The following is a 13,932-nucleotide window of genomic DNA, read 5'->3' as shown; positions in this document are numbered from 1 at the left end:
TCACTAAGTGAATTTATCAAAATGTTTACTAAGGAAGGAAAAGATGATACACACTAACAGTGTGTATATACATATATATATATATATATATATACATACATACACACATATATATGAACTGCAGGTAAGTTGAGTAGCTTGGATTTGGGCCAAAAATGGCAGAAAAAGGTATATAAGTGGGGGGGAAAATTATATATATATATATATCGATATATATATATATATCGATATATATATATAGATATAGATATATCTGTGTGTGTGTATATATATATCTGTGTGTGTGCGTGTGTGTGCGTGTGTATATAATAAAAATTCAATTAACACCAATAGATGGTTTATTGGAAACCTTCATAGCATTTTTCAAAAGGATTTGACAGAATTTTATTTTAATAAGACATAGTGAAGAGGAAATGGTTTGAAAGATGTCATCAATCTTTTATTTAACTAAGCAATGCCCTTCATTTTGAAGGAAATGATATACAATTTCAAATCAGTATCTCCTCTCAAGAAGTGGTATAAGAACATAACATTGATTTAACATACAATCTTCAACAAAAATAAAGTTTACACAATTCACTGGGAAATAAAATACATGTATGGAATTTATGTTAGTCAATGTAATTCTCCATGGGTGACAAGTATTATAGCTAAGAACAAAACAACATAATGAAACATTGAATAACCAGTCAAGTTTATAGTTACCCTGATTAAAAAAAAAAACACAATCATAAATAAAATATAAGTTTCCAAACAAATCCATTCAGTGACCATGACTACACTAAATTTATGCTAATTTATAAAAAATGGTTAGACAATCACATAATATCAAGAGTCTTCAACACAGTGGATTCCATTTTGTTAAGAAAAAAATAGAAAACAAGTAGTCCTTAAATTTTCTTCACTCTCCATAGCATATGTAGTATAAAATTAAAGTTTTGCTTCCAAAAATATGTTTCCATGTGGTTGTAGTGTTGTCTAGTAGTGCTATTAGAGCCAGAAGCACCAAAGACGTGAGAAGTTTAACCACTGACATGTCATTTTTCATAAAAACTAAAAATTTCCTCAAAGGTCTGGAGTAAAGTCTTCTGCTAGGCATTTTAGTGCTATAAAGTTATTTTAAATTAAATGTGGAATAACAACTACAAAAAGCTGTGTTCTTTCAATACAAAAAGTTGTGTAGCTGAAGTTGTGGGCTCCTTTGACATACATAAGCAGTCTCAATAAAATAGTTGCTCAAGTAAGAAAATAGAATTTGTCTGACTACATTTAGCATACGTTCCGGTCAGGCGTCCTGCTTATCCCTGCCAGAGCTTCTGAAGAACCTTAGAATTGTTATTTCTTTCCTTCAAAGAACATCCGTAATTCACAGTAAAAAATAATTCTGAAGTCTTAATCCTAAGGAGAAATAAAAATCATTAAATACAAATATATTTTTTAAAGTGCCAGATGTCGCCATTGCCTGGCATTAAAAAACTCACTTATCCACAACACTGCCATCTTGAGGAAAGATCCAAGAGTTGATTTTGATTCTCCTTTCCTGGCACCTTCACTGGTTGCTTGTTGCTTCACTTGAAGCTTTATAACCCTAAGAAATCTTCCAGTGGAATTACTGTTCCTAAGTATTACATATTTCACCTCTCTGGTAACCTGTAAAAACGCTGGCTTGACATGGGAAAGCAGTGTTTGGAGTAGACCTATTCCCTCTTCTAGGTCATTTTCAAGCCCAGTTATCAAAAACCACTTCTCTAGAGGCAGAATGCTATCGTCGGTGTAGATCTTACCGGAGTTCTTCCTTCACATTGAGATTTCTTACAAAAAGCAGTTCATTTGCAACAACAGGGAGGCACTGCTATACCTCTGTGACCATTGACATTCACTTTCCATTTGAGGGCAAAGAAGGGTGACAGAGATGGGAAAGCGGAAAAGAGTTGGCTAGCGAGCCCAGAGCTGCTGGGCAGCGCTGTTTTGCTCTTTTTCCTTCCTGCTGTCTGCACATTGGTCATTACTTTCAATTTTCATTACTGTGTTAAGCATAAGAGAAGATCCAAATCTGTAGGTAGAATAGGCTCTCCTTAATGTCTTTACCCATGTTTATCTCATTCCACGTTTCTATGAGCAAAAGAAAATAAACACAAGGCGGTGAGATCTATATAAACTAGAGCTCCGTTTCCAGCAGGAGACTGATGTTTCTTCAAAGTCACAGACTAGGGCTGAGAATGGCTTATCTTTAACAAACACAACAATAGGACTTGTTTGGTGATCCCTACACAAATAGGAAACATAGCTAATGCCCTTGTAATGAAATAATGTCATGTTGAGGTGATACGGAGGCTTTTGAAAAAGGATGGCCTCGCCTCCCAAGTTTGAAAAAAGTGTACGAGAAAATTCTTCAAGTCTTGTTGCCTTTGTTTAGACATTTGTTTAGGCAGGAGGCCCAAGGATGACCATGGCTGTAGAACACTCCAGTATGATTCTACTCCAACTCAAAGATTTAGGTCCCAAAATGGCTGGTTCAGTGTTATCAGTAATGACTCTCGTGAGAAAGAACAACTTCACTCAACTTTTGAGACAGAATGAGCGATGCCCATGAGCAGCAGAGCTGCATTCTGAAATCGAGGACCCACGTAACTAAAGAGCTCACGTGAATACAAGAGACAAGTTCTACTTTTTTTTTTTTTAAAGTTTCAGAGGAAAGCAAATAGAAGCTCAGCAGCAGAATCAAATAGTATCAGCGAGCCTGCCGCCAACAGGTCCCACCATCACTAACCTGTGCCTTAGGACTGTCACCAGATTCAGCACTGACTACACCAGGTGGCATTTGAGACTGCTGTCACCTCTCGTAATTGAGAAAGCATTCCGAAGGGGTGTTCTCCAAGCAACAAGAAGACTGCTGCAATATAACCAGACTTTGCATCTTAAATGTAGTGTGCTTCAGGTGTGGCTACCAAAATACTTACTGAAATATGCCTCAAGCTTAAGGTTTTACCAGCAGCAGAAAAGTGACAGGGAAGGGGCGGTGAGGGAAAATGAAAATTCACAGGACCACCACCAAAGTCTTCCCATTTTAAAAAGGTTACCTTCACTGTTCAGGAATGGAGTTCACTGGGGAGTGGGAGTAATTGACTAATTCCCACCTGGGCAACCCTGTTTGGCTCCTTCTGTAGTGGATACTTTAGGAGTGGCACCTGCCAACCCCATGTGGGACTGCGGATGAGCACCACCAAGCAGGTTTAATTAGATCAGAGACACAAAGGGCTAGACCCTCCTTTGATAACAACACAGCTGTAAGTGCCTACAGTAACAGGCAAAAAATACAGGCAGCCAAACAGAAGCATCACTGAACCCTTCCCCTAGTTGGTCCATGACAATGATTTACTTGCAACCTGGAAAGTGACGAATGGAGGAGGAAGCAGGAGACTCAGCTAGAAGCCAGCTCCAGAAGATGAATTACTTGGGGACAGGGAGGTAGCAAAGTCTTTGTTTTGTAGCCCAAATTTACTCAACTATTTGTTACACTTCACAGGCGGCTCTTTGCTTTTGGTCTGCTGCTCCCAGACCTGGTCCTGGTTTCTCCAGTCTTGCACCCAGGAATCCTATAAAATAAATCACCCCAGCCTCCAGGATCCACACACACACAGCTCCACATGGGAAGCAGATAAGCAGCTCTGTGCTGGCCAGGAGCCTCAATAAACCCACTCTGGCCTAAGTACAGGACATCCTCCAAAGGGAAGGTAGGAGGGAAGCAGGAAGGGGCGATGGCAGGCGTTGGTACTTGGAACTTTTCTCCACCCCCACGTGCATATGAAGAGTCAACTTTGGACCCAGGTCCAGCAGGGATTAGTGTCAGGTGTGTCCACAGTTTGTCCCATCTCAGAAAGGAAGACTGACTGAGGGGGCAGGCAGGAAGTGCCCCCAACCAAAGCGCTCCTGTTCCCTCTTCCTCCTGTCCAAGATAACATGCTCAAGCCACAGAGAGCTGCGCATTTCGCCCACTCTAGGTTTTCCAAATGGCCCAGGAGCCCACATGGGGCCCAGAAGATGGTGGAAGAGGGAGTCAGAGGAGGGAGAGGGCAGCGGCTGCTGCAAACAGCTACCTCTCACAGCTCTGCACTCACCTCGCGGGTCAGGGCACGACTGCCTCTCGGTCCTCTCCATCCTGGCCCCGCGCAGGAGGGCGCTCGAGAGGCGGCGTAGTCCGCGCAGCGTCGCTGTCGCCCTCTTCGGGCTCGGCCGGATGCAGGTGCATGGCCAGCTCCTGCAGCACCGCTGCACGCCCTATCTGGTCGTTGCGCCGTTTCTCCATTATCAGGTCCTCCAGGCTCTGGAACTCGAGCGTGTGGCTGCGCTGTGCAGAGAGCTGGATCTGCAGCCGATAGGGCTGCTTGCCGATGCGCAGCTCGCCACCGATCTTGAACTCGCGCTTGCCATAGCGGCACCAGGCGGCGAAGCTCTCAGAGTTACGCCAGCTCAGCTCGCGCTCCTTGGCGCCCACGTGCGCTAGCGCGTTGCGCACCACCGCGCTGGGGCTCAGCGGCTTGTAGCGGTACAGATCGTTCACCACGCGGCCGCGCCGGCCCTGGCTCGCGTCCGTCAGGAAGCTGTTGCTCACCTCAAGCCGGTGCAAGTGCACCACCTGGAAGTTGCCCACGTATACAGCCCAGTGCGGGTACTGCGCCTGCGACACAAACTCCACCAGGTCGCCAGGCTTGCACTTGTTGAGCAGGTTCTCTGGCGTGTAGGTGCTCAGAGCCGCGGAGCCCGGCGCGAAGCTTTTCTGGTAGATGCACTCGTCGCGGTAGAACACAGAACACTCCACCTCGTGCAGCCGCGGATCGTAGGGCTGCGGTGGGGGCAGTGGCAGCCCGTCCCCGCGGTCAGGCAAGCCACTGCCATCTGGCCCATGGGGCGGCGGCTGCGGCTCCACGTCCTCGTCGTCATTGGAGAAAATGTAAGAGACCCCAATGCGAGGCCCGTCATCCCGGTCCACGCCCGTCGGGTCGGCGGTGGGAACTTCCTTATAACTTAGGTGGGTCAGTTTCTCCACCTGGTTGCCCATCACGCTGCGGACACACGTTCACAACGCCGAACGGGGAGAAAGAGAAAGCACCACTAGGGTCATTGGCACAAGTTCCCGGACAGGGGATGAGACCACCTGTTGGGAGAGGAAGGCAAGGGAGCCACATAGGAGCCTCTCCGCGTAAAGGACGATTTGTTAAGAAGAGGAAGAAAAGACCGGGTCGAGCACCGGGAATCATTCTACGGGGAGTCTCGGATGCAGTGAGCCTTCCCTCATTTCTCCACCTCTAGGGTCATGGTCACAGGAGGCCAGGCAACTCTAGCTCTCCCCCGCCCCCAGCCCTTCATCTCGCTCCGCCAAAAGCCCATTGCATCAGCAGCTCCTACCGCTTCCGCCAGCGCCCTACCTGCCAAGCCCAGGCAGGAGAGGGTAAGGAAGAGAAACTTTACTCCAGTCTCCAAATTCCTAACCATCCTTTCTCCTTAGGGCCCTAAGTTAGTCCCTGAGACCGACACACCCCACCCCCACCCCGCCTCCTGCCCCGAAGAAACCGGCAAGGATCGCATAGCACGGTCCGAGCAGGTGAGCCACCCTACCTGGCTCACCTGCGGAGCTTTTGCCTCCGGTCTGGCCCGTCCCTCCCCCCCGCGCGCCGGCCCTCTAGCTCAGGTTACCTGCGCAAACTCACCCGCCGAGAGGTGGAGGCCCTGGGGAACGGGGAGGGGCCCCAGGCCGCACCCTGAGACTTCTAGGGTGACTTTGCAGGTGTGGGCTCTTCAGTTCCTCCTCTCCAGACGTGGGCGGCAGCGAGGCTGGATAGGGGGGAGCGACGCATGTCTTGCCCCCTTGGCTACGTAGAGCCTTAAGACTTGAAGGTGGGAGGCACCTCTTCCCTCCCGCTGAGTCTACTGCTCCCCTTCTACCGGCTCTCGGGGAAGGTAGGACGCGAAAAGAAGGAGAAGGAAGCAGACTAGCTGCCGGGCGGTCGCAGCTCCCGCTCAGGCTGGACGAGCAACAAGCGCCGGAGCGGGAGGGACGGGATTGTAGATCCGGCTCCGGGCTTCCCGGGCGGGAGTGCAGCCCCTGGCATTTAAAGAGACAGGCGCCCGCTCCCGAAGCCTCGGTCTTTCCCACACGGCGCAGAACCTCCGTGATCCCTGGCCCGGCCCCGCCCACCCCGACTCCGGCACTCCGCCCAGACCACGCCCCCACGCTGGAGCGGGTTTAAATCCCGCTGGTAAATAATCTACAGGCTGGCTGGGCTGGCAGTCTGACCGCAGGTGTCAACCGCGGCCACTGGGGAAACTCGCTTGCTTTCTTAGAGCAAGGGCCTGCTATGGGGTTCACACCCCTTGCTCAGTTCGCATTTTTCCGAGCTGTGCGCTTTATAAAGTTGGAAGGCAAAAGCCATCTGACAGTATACAAATGAGAGAGGCAGTAAGAGTTTGCTGTTTGTTTCCTTTCTCCTTCCCCTCTTTTTTGCCACAGTACCTGGAGCGGGAGGAACAGTCATTCTGAAACGAACAGACTTATTTTCTTTCCTAGAACTTATTTCTTGCCAATGATCACAGAAGATATTTTTTTTCTGGGACGGCTCAAGAAGTGCATCCGTTTAGAGGTATTTTCAGAATGAGCGCTGTGAAACTTTGGAGTAGGAAAAAAAATCCACAGAAAAGAAACTATAGAACAGAAGGAAGACTTATTCACTGGCTTTCTTCCAAGACCTGCGCTCTGTTTATTAGATGTCGCTCGAAATTAGCACAAAGTTGATTTCATAACCTCCATTGTTTTGAGTTACTACTTGGTCCGGTAGTGAGAGGAAGCATTCAGCTCTGGTTGTTTTTCTTGAGGGCAGGGGAGGTAGGAATTGCCTAATTGTCCTTAAATTAAGAACAAATTAGCAGAGGCCCCTGTTGGATATGTTTCCTTCCTGCTGACTTACAGAAGGAAGTGACAGGGGAGGAGTATTGCCTATTAACCTCCACCTCCAGAAGACACTTCCTCCCTCCCCTCTCCAGGCTGGTTTCATTTTTTTTGTATCTAACATGTAGGCTACCAAAGTGTTCTTTCTTTGTGTTTGCAAAAAAAAAATAAAAAATAAAATAAAAAAATAGATATGTGTGGAGGTGGAAGTTTGACAATAGACAAGCTTGATGGAATTACGAATGCAACTCAAGACCTCTTCTACCCTATTTTCCATCACTGTTTCTTTCGACTAAGTTTTTCCAGGTAACACTATTATTTATTCAGTATGTATACCAATCAGTGGAAACAGAAATATACTAACACTACTGCGATCCTTTTCACTTTCAGAAAAACTAAATCAATTTACTATGTACTTTTGAGCCTGAACAATCAATCTAGGCAGGGCTGTGATGGTAGGTGGTCCTTCAGCAAGTCTAAGATCACTGTGTGTTAGACCAAAAGGAGACTTCTGTGTACCTGCTGGGCAGATTAAATTCAAGTTTCATCAGACCAGCCTTAGGAAAGTGTGACCAGATGAGTGCCCCCCCCCAATACCTTTTGATCTTTTGATAACACATAGCTGCTGCTACCTGAGTGGTATTTGTCAGTACCCTGCAACTCATGTAGGTACCCATTTTGCAGGTAGGAGTTAGGCTTAGAAAGAAAAAGGCTAGTCATTCCATGTCTGTTAGACTGGGAGACCTTTGCTGCCATCAGCCATGGGAGGCCACTGGGTAGGTTGGCTGGTGATAGGAGAATCCTTGGAAGGATGTCGTATGACAGTTTGCAGCCATCACTCTGGGACAAGGAACTAATAGGGAAACCACTGTGAAAAATAATATAAACAGAGCTACTTCAAAATAGAACCAGAGCTGTCATCCCAAAGGGACTGCCTTGCAGTCTTACTCCTCAGACCTTCAGAATGTTAAACCTGTGCAAAATAACCTTTGGACTGGGCCTAAAGCAACACTGTATTCCTAACAACTGTTTGTTGTGACTGCTGGACTGAAGGTTACAGACCTTCCTTAGAATTAGAATCACTACGTTAGCTTATCTGCACCTATGGAAATGCCTGCCTTCTATTTATTTAATTGTAGTTGGAGAGGTGGGGAAGCTTTGGGGTTTTAAGTTTGTCAGTCTGGCTGCCCTGTGAAAAATGGATTGTAAAGGGATGAGAGAGGAGGCAGGACCCCGTAGAAGGCCAGGCTGTGAGGCGGAAAGGTGTTCCACACAGACGGAGCCTAGTGACCAAAGGTCAAAGCCCCCGAAGACACCTTCCCCAAGACCAGCCACAGGAAAGTTAGTTGGATTTGAATTCTCAGCCATATTGTAACTTTATCCCCCATCAGGGACCCAAGTGTCACATCCCACATACCTCCTCAGAGAAGGTACCCTATCAAAACAAATTGTGTGGAATGCCAGTTAGTGACTCACACAGTATTCCTGCCCGGGACCCTGGGGAATAATGCAAAATTGACATTTTCTACCTGATGAGACATGGGCACTGACTGTGCATGTGTGGTAGCGATCTCGGTTTAGATGATTAGCTCCAAGAATGTACAAAAACAGGAGCACGAGGGCAGAATTATGTGATTAGGCAATCTGGAACTCTGCTTGTTCCCTGGGTGGGGCCCCAGGCCCATGGCAGCAGCAGATAGCTGAGTGAGTTTACTGGGAAACAGGTTCCTTCATACTTCCCTTATACTGGGGAACTAGACTTACCTGCACCTGTTACCCACTCCTGGGGTTTTGTCGATACCTGAGGAGGGGTGAGGTGGCAGAATGGAAACAGATGACCCAGGTAGGAGTCCTGTTTGCGAAGTGCATGACCTTGGAGCTGTTTCTCCTCTACCCTGGGCCTCCTTTCCCCGTCTCTAAAGTGGGGCCGTTGCTACTTCTTGCCTCACTGTGAATCCTCGAATGAGACAGTACATGCGGGAGCACCGTTGAAATCCTAAAGGCGATATAGATGCCAAGCATTATTTATACAGCGCATAAGAGCCAGATAATGGTCTTAATATGGGAGCAAAAGCATGACCATATGTTGTGGGCATCCTCTTACTAAATCATACCAATCCTGTTTTTTACATCCCTACCAGTAGGTAAGAATACAAAAGCCCAGCGATGTGAATCTTGCCTGTTCTACGTGGGAGAAGCTGGATTCAAATCCCCAGCTGCCTGGCTCCATGCTGTGTCACATTGCGTCAGGCTCACCAGCATACGTGTTTGTTCAGCCACCGGCCAGTCTGAGGACCAGGGGCTGGGTTGGAGAGTGACCAACGTGTCCTGGTTTGCCTGGGACTATCCTGCTTTTAGCACTCAAAGTCCTCGGCAAACTGGGACAGCTGGCTGCCCTACCTGGCTGCCTCCCTATCCTGGTCATTGCCTTCCCTGACCAAGAGTTTCATGGACTCAGAGCTGAGGATGTTGCCAGGGGGGAGCAGAGAAGAAGGGAATAGGAGAGTCAGGTGTTTTTGTCCACACCTCACACTTACAAGGCCCCCATTTCCATTTCTAGGTAATACATATAGCAACAGCTGCATAACCAGGGCCAGCCAATACAAAAGATAATACCTCCCTTATACTGGGAAACCTGCTTTGGGCATTTTTTTTTTCCCCTTTCTTAATCATACTCCTCACGTAAGAGGTGAGGGTTGGGCCGTCTCCCCTTGGAGAGGAACTGTCCTGCAGCCGCTTTCTCCACCTTCCCAGCCGGCCTGTCTTGGGCTTGGGCTGCGTTACTCCTAAACCTTCAGATTAACGGAGGGAGTCCAGGGGCTTCTGAGTGGCGTCTATTCCTTTGGTCTCTGTATTTTATCTGCTTTTCTCCTCAGATCACCAGAGCAGGCTCTCCCAAGCAGGCTGGGCCACAGCTAGTCTGACCTATAAGTGAGGGTGACAAAGAGATGCCCTGAGAAGGGGTCTGAGGCTGTCACCCTACCTGAGACCATCCGCCCTCCATGCATTCATGTCATGGCTAAATTGTGAGGCAGCTTTGAATCCTTTCCTGGAAGAGGGCTCACCAGTGGGAAAATACCGAGGCCAGTCTCTCCCAGAGGCTTGCTCTTTTAGGAGGCCCCTGACATCATATTGCGGAGGTTGAACCCAAGTTTGATTTGTGCTACTGAGTCTGAGCATGTAGCTAGCGCCTGCAGAAGCCTCATGAAAGATGCATTCCACCAGGCGGTTCCTGGGGAGAGACCGGCTTAAATTACAGCTTGACAAATCCAAATATTGGCATATCTGCAAATCCAAATGTAGGGATTTCAAGAAAAAAAAGCTAAACTCTAAGGATCTTATTTTGCACTCCTTGTGCAAGAAGGGGAGGATGAGATCGAGAGGAGACAAGGCCGCTATAATGGGAGAAGCTTGGGCAGAGCAAACCCAACCTCCTCTTCTTTCCTCGGACGTTCCTCTTGCTTCCAGGAAGAAGAACTCCCACGTGAGGGAAGAAGACATTTGTTCAGGACAGCTTTCTGCAGGACAGATTAAGCGAAGCACCCACCCAGGATGTGGGACACAGGGCTCAACAAATCTGGTTGGTCAATTTCTGTCTGCTTTCTCCAAACCACTTCTAGGCCTGGGGCCAATGGCTCCCCATAGAGCACTTACCCCCTATTGTTGTTCACCACACAGCAGCCCCAGCAATCCTGTGAGACCATGAGCCAAGCCAGGTCACTCCTCTGCTCAAATACTCCTTGGTTCCCCATCTCCCTTGGAGAAGGCCAAAGGCCCTAAAACAGCCCTCAGGGCCCCGGTCTGCCCTCCCCCATTACCTCTCTGACACCCCCTCACTCATATCTCCAGTCTCCCAGGCCCCTTGCTTTCCTCCCCATGGTGAGCATTGCTTTTCTCTCTCAGAGCCTTAACATTTGCTGTTCCTTCTGCCTGGAACACTTTTCCCCCAGATAGCTTCACGTCGTGCTCTTAAAGTCTTGACTTAGATGTTAGCTTCTTGGTGAGCCTTCCCTGACAACCCTATTTAAAATCCCAAGTGTCCTCTCATACATACACTTAACATTCCCGCTCTATGTCCCTGTCACTTAATCGATTCACTTACCGCCTTTCAGTATCCTATATAATTTACTAATTTATTATTGTTTACCATCTCTCCCAATTAGACTATAAGCTCTATGAAATCAGGGATCCTTGTTCATTGAGGTATTCCCATCTCCTAGAACGGTACTGGATAGTACATGCTAGGCTCAATACATCGTAGTTATATGAAAATACTGAAGGACTTTGCACGAGTCACTTCTGTTCATCCTCACAATAGCTTTATGGTATAGGATTAAGTTACAATTTAAAGATAGGAAAAGGAATTATAAATTTCACGAAATACCTGTGGTGCGCCAGGCACGGTACTAGGCAGTTGAGTTTCAGAATGGTTAAGAAGGCGAGCCCAGTAACAGCTCAGTTCACCAAGAAATGATTGCTCTGCCCTGCCCAACATGGTAGCCGCTAGTCACGTGTGGCTGTTGAACGCCTGAACTGTAGCTCATCTGAATTGAAACGTCATAAATGTTAAATGCACACCAATTTCCAAGTCAGTACAAAAAAAGTAAATATCTTAGTCACTTTTTCATATTGATTATATGTTGAAAGTATAATATTTTAGGTCGATGGGTAAAACAAAGTATATTATTAAAGTTAATATCACCTGTACCTATTTCTTTTTCCTTTTTTTTAATGTGGCCACTATAAAAATTTGAATTACACGTGCATACGTGTAATTTGCTTTGCATTTGGCTCTTGTAGCTCTTTTCATTAAACCTTGCATCTCTGTCTTCAAGGAATATTAGTTCTTGGAATGTTGAGGGCAAGAGTTCAGTGACCTCATCTTTCCTATAAGGATAAGAGCAAAAATATGCAAAATTTATCAGCAAGTTCCAAAGAGAGGAACATACTTGTTACATACTGGATTTTTTTGCCCCCCACCCCTAAAAATTTCTATGTGGAAGCCCTAACCCCAAATGTGATGGTATTTGCCGGCAGGGCCTTTAGGACATAGTTAGGTTCAGGTGAGGTCATGAAGGGGAAGTCCCCATGATGGGGTTAGTGCCCTTAGAAGAAGAGGAAAAGACACCAGAGCTTCCTTTCTCTGCCTTGTGAGGACACAGTGAGAAGGTGGCCATCTACAAGCCAGGAAGAAGCTTCTTACCAGAACCAACCATGCTGGCACCCTGATTCTGGCCTTGCAGAAATGTAATAAAACAAAATTTCTGTTGTTGAAGCCACCCCAGTCTATGGTATTTTGTTATGGCAGCCAGAGCTGCCCAAGACAATACCTAAAGACTAAATGTCTCTTCCAAGGACAGTAAATCTCCATGAAAAGCCAGTGGAGGGTTGAACTGGCCTCCAGGGGTGGTGTGTTTTCAGCACCTTCAGTTTCAAGCTGATAGCCCCCCACACACACTTGAGAGTTGGATCTGTGGAGAAGGAATTCCCAGTATAATGGAGGTGGATGAGGCTGACTGTCACAGAGCCAGGACACGCACCACTAAGATTATCGATCATGTTCTTCTTCCCTCTGCTCCCTGTTAACTCATCAGCCTTCTGAGAGGCATTTGGCTTCTCAGATAGACATGCTTATAAAAAAGACGGATTGACCTGATGGTTACACTTCCTTTTGTCAGTCAGTAAGCTGGAGAGCTGGTTTTCCTCATCTTGACTCTATGGGCTGGGTCTGTCCACTTTCAGTGGATTGACAGAGTTGAGTTTTTGAGACTTCCAGCTAGAGGGTCACACCTCAGATGACAGAATTCATGAAAGTGGTAATAACACAAATACGTAAGATGGTAGCAGTTAACATACGTGGAGTGTTGACTGTATCAAACATCGTTCCAAGAGCTTTGTGTGTGTTCGCTCTTCTAATCCTCACCAATCCTCACCAGTGGGCATTATTATCATTATCCTCATTTTACGGATGAGAAAGCAGAGGAATTGTAAATGTAAACATCTTACCTATGGCCACACAGCTAGTGATTGGCAGAGCCAAGAGTCAAATATAAGACCGTGCCAGGAAGTAGTGGTCACCTCTCGCCATCCATCTTGCCCAGACAGTAGCCAATATGGCTGAGTTGCTTTGTATTCACACCCCACATTCCTTTTGGGCCCATCTAGGGATGATGAAGCCATCACCTATCACCTTTGCGTTCATTCATAAGTCTGCCTCTTCACCACCCTTCTGGCCTCTCTCCTCCCAGTTTTCCATAGCCCGCTATGCCCCAGCCACAGCAGTCCTTGGTTCCCGGTCCACACCAAGCGCAGGATTGCCTCAGGTCTTGGCATGACGGTTCCCTGGGCCTGAATGTTCTGCATCCCACTCTTCACAAACCTAAATTCTTTGCATTGTTAATGCCTTCAATTAAGTCAAGTCCTTAGAGAGGGATCTGCAAACTACAACTAGCTGGCTCGCCACCTCCCACTTCCTCAGCCTGTTGGTTTCCTACAGAACACTTACTGCAATCGATAGTGACTGTATTTGCCTATGTGCTCATTTTTGCCTGTCTCTCCAGGAGCCCAGACTTTGATGTATCACTGTTCTTCCCCATCGTCCAGTGCAGTGTCCTGCACACATCAGATGCTTAACAAATATGTACTGAGTAAATGGATCCTTCTTTGCAAGAGCCCAATAGTCTCATTCTGTAAGGGTCAAGAGAAACACTTCTTCAAAAACTGATTTTGACTTTCAATGTGACCTTGGTTCACAAAACTAAGGTGTTAAGTGAAAGCAGGAGGAGGCTGATGAAATAGAATGGATCAAGGAGAAGAAATAGAAAAAAAAGAAGGAGGAGAAGAAGAGGAAAACAATAAGGGTCTATTAAGGAGAACAAATATCAAGAAAGGGTTTTGTTAACGTTCGTAGCATCGGGGGCTGATTTCCAGTTTGTCCAATGAGTTTATCTGACAGGACTGCATGAGAGAAAGATGGGATGGAGTTCTCC

At 47.0% G+C, this 13,932-nt stretch overlaps 1 protein-coding gene and 1 pseudogene across 2 annotated transcripts; both read right to left on the bottom strand.

The window, feature by feature from the left end:
• Positions 1 to 414: 414 nt before the first annotated feature.
• On the bottom strand, positions 415 to 6,164 carry LRATD2 (LRAT domain containing 2). 2 transcript variants are annotated; one of them, XM_088798950.1, is made up of 2 exons: positions 5,709 to 6,164; positions 415 to 5,155 (listed from the first exon to the last, which is right to left on the bottom strand). In XM_088798950.1, the coding sequence occupies exon 2, from the start codon at positions 5,057 to 5,059 to the stop codon at positions 4,127 to 4,129; it is 933 nt and encodes a 310-aa protein (XP_088655076.1). In that variant the 5' UTR covers positions 5,060 to 5,155; positions 5,709 to 6,164; the 3' UTR covers positions 415 to 4,126. The 2 variants fall into 2 exon arrangements, with proteins under 2 accessions (XP_088655076.1, XP_088655077.1); XM_088798951.1 differs by having other exon boundaries at positions 415 to 5,063.
• LOC109434467 (cytoplasmic tRNA 2-thiolation protein 2-like) overlaps positions 5,705 to 13,932 on the bottom strand; it is a 44,080-nt pseudogene continuing 35,852 nt past the window's right edge.

This window comes from Rhinolophus sinicus, chromosome 6 (genome assembly GCF_057876585.1).
Source record: "Rhinolophus sinicus isolate RSI-liver-muscle chromosome 6, RSI-T2T, whole genome shotgun sequence".
Taxonomy (NCBI): Eukaryota; Metazoa; Chordata; class Mammalia; order Chiroptera; family Rhinolophidae; genus Rhinolophus; species Rhinolophus sinicus.
The sequence above is the reverse complement of the archived record's forward strand: the minus strand, read 5'-3'. Positions and strand labels throughout refer to the sequence as shown.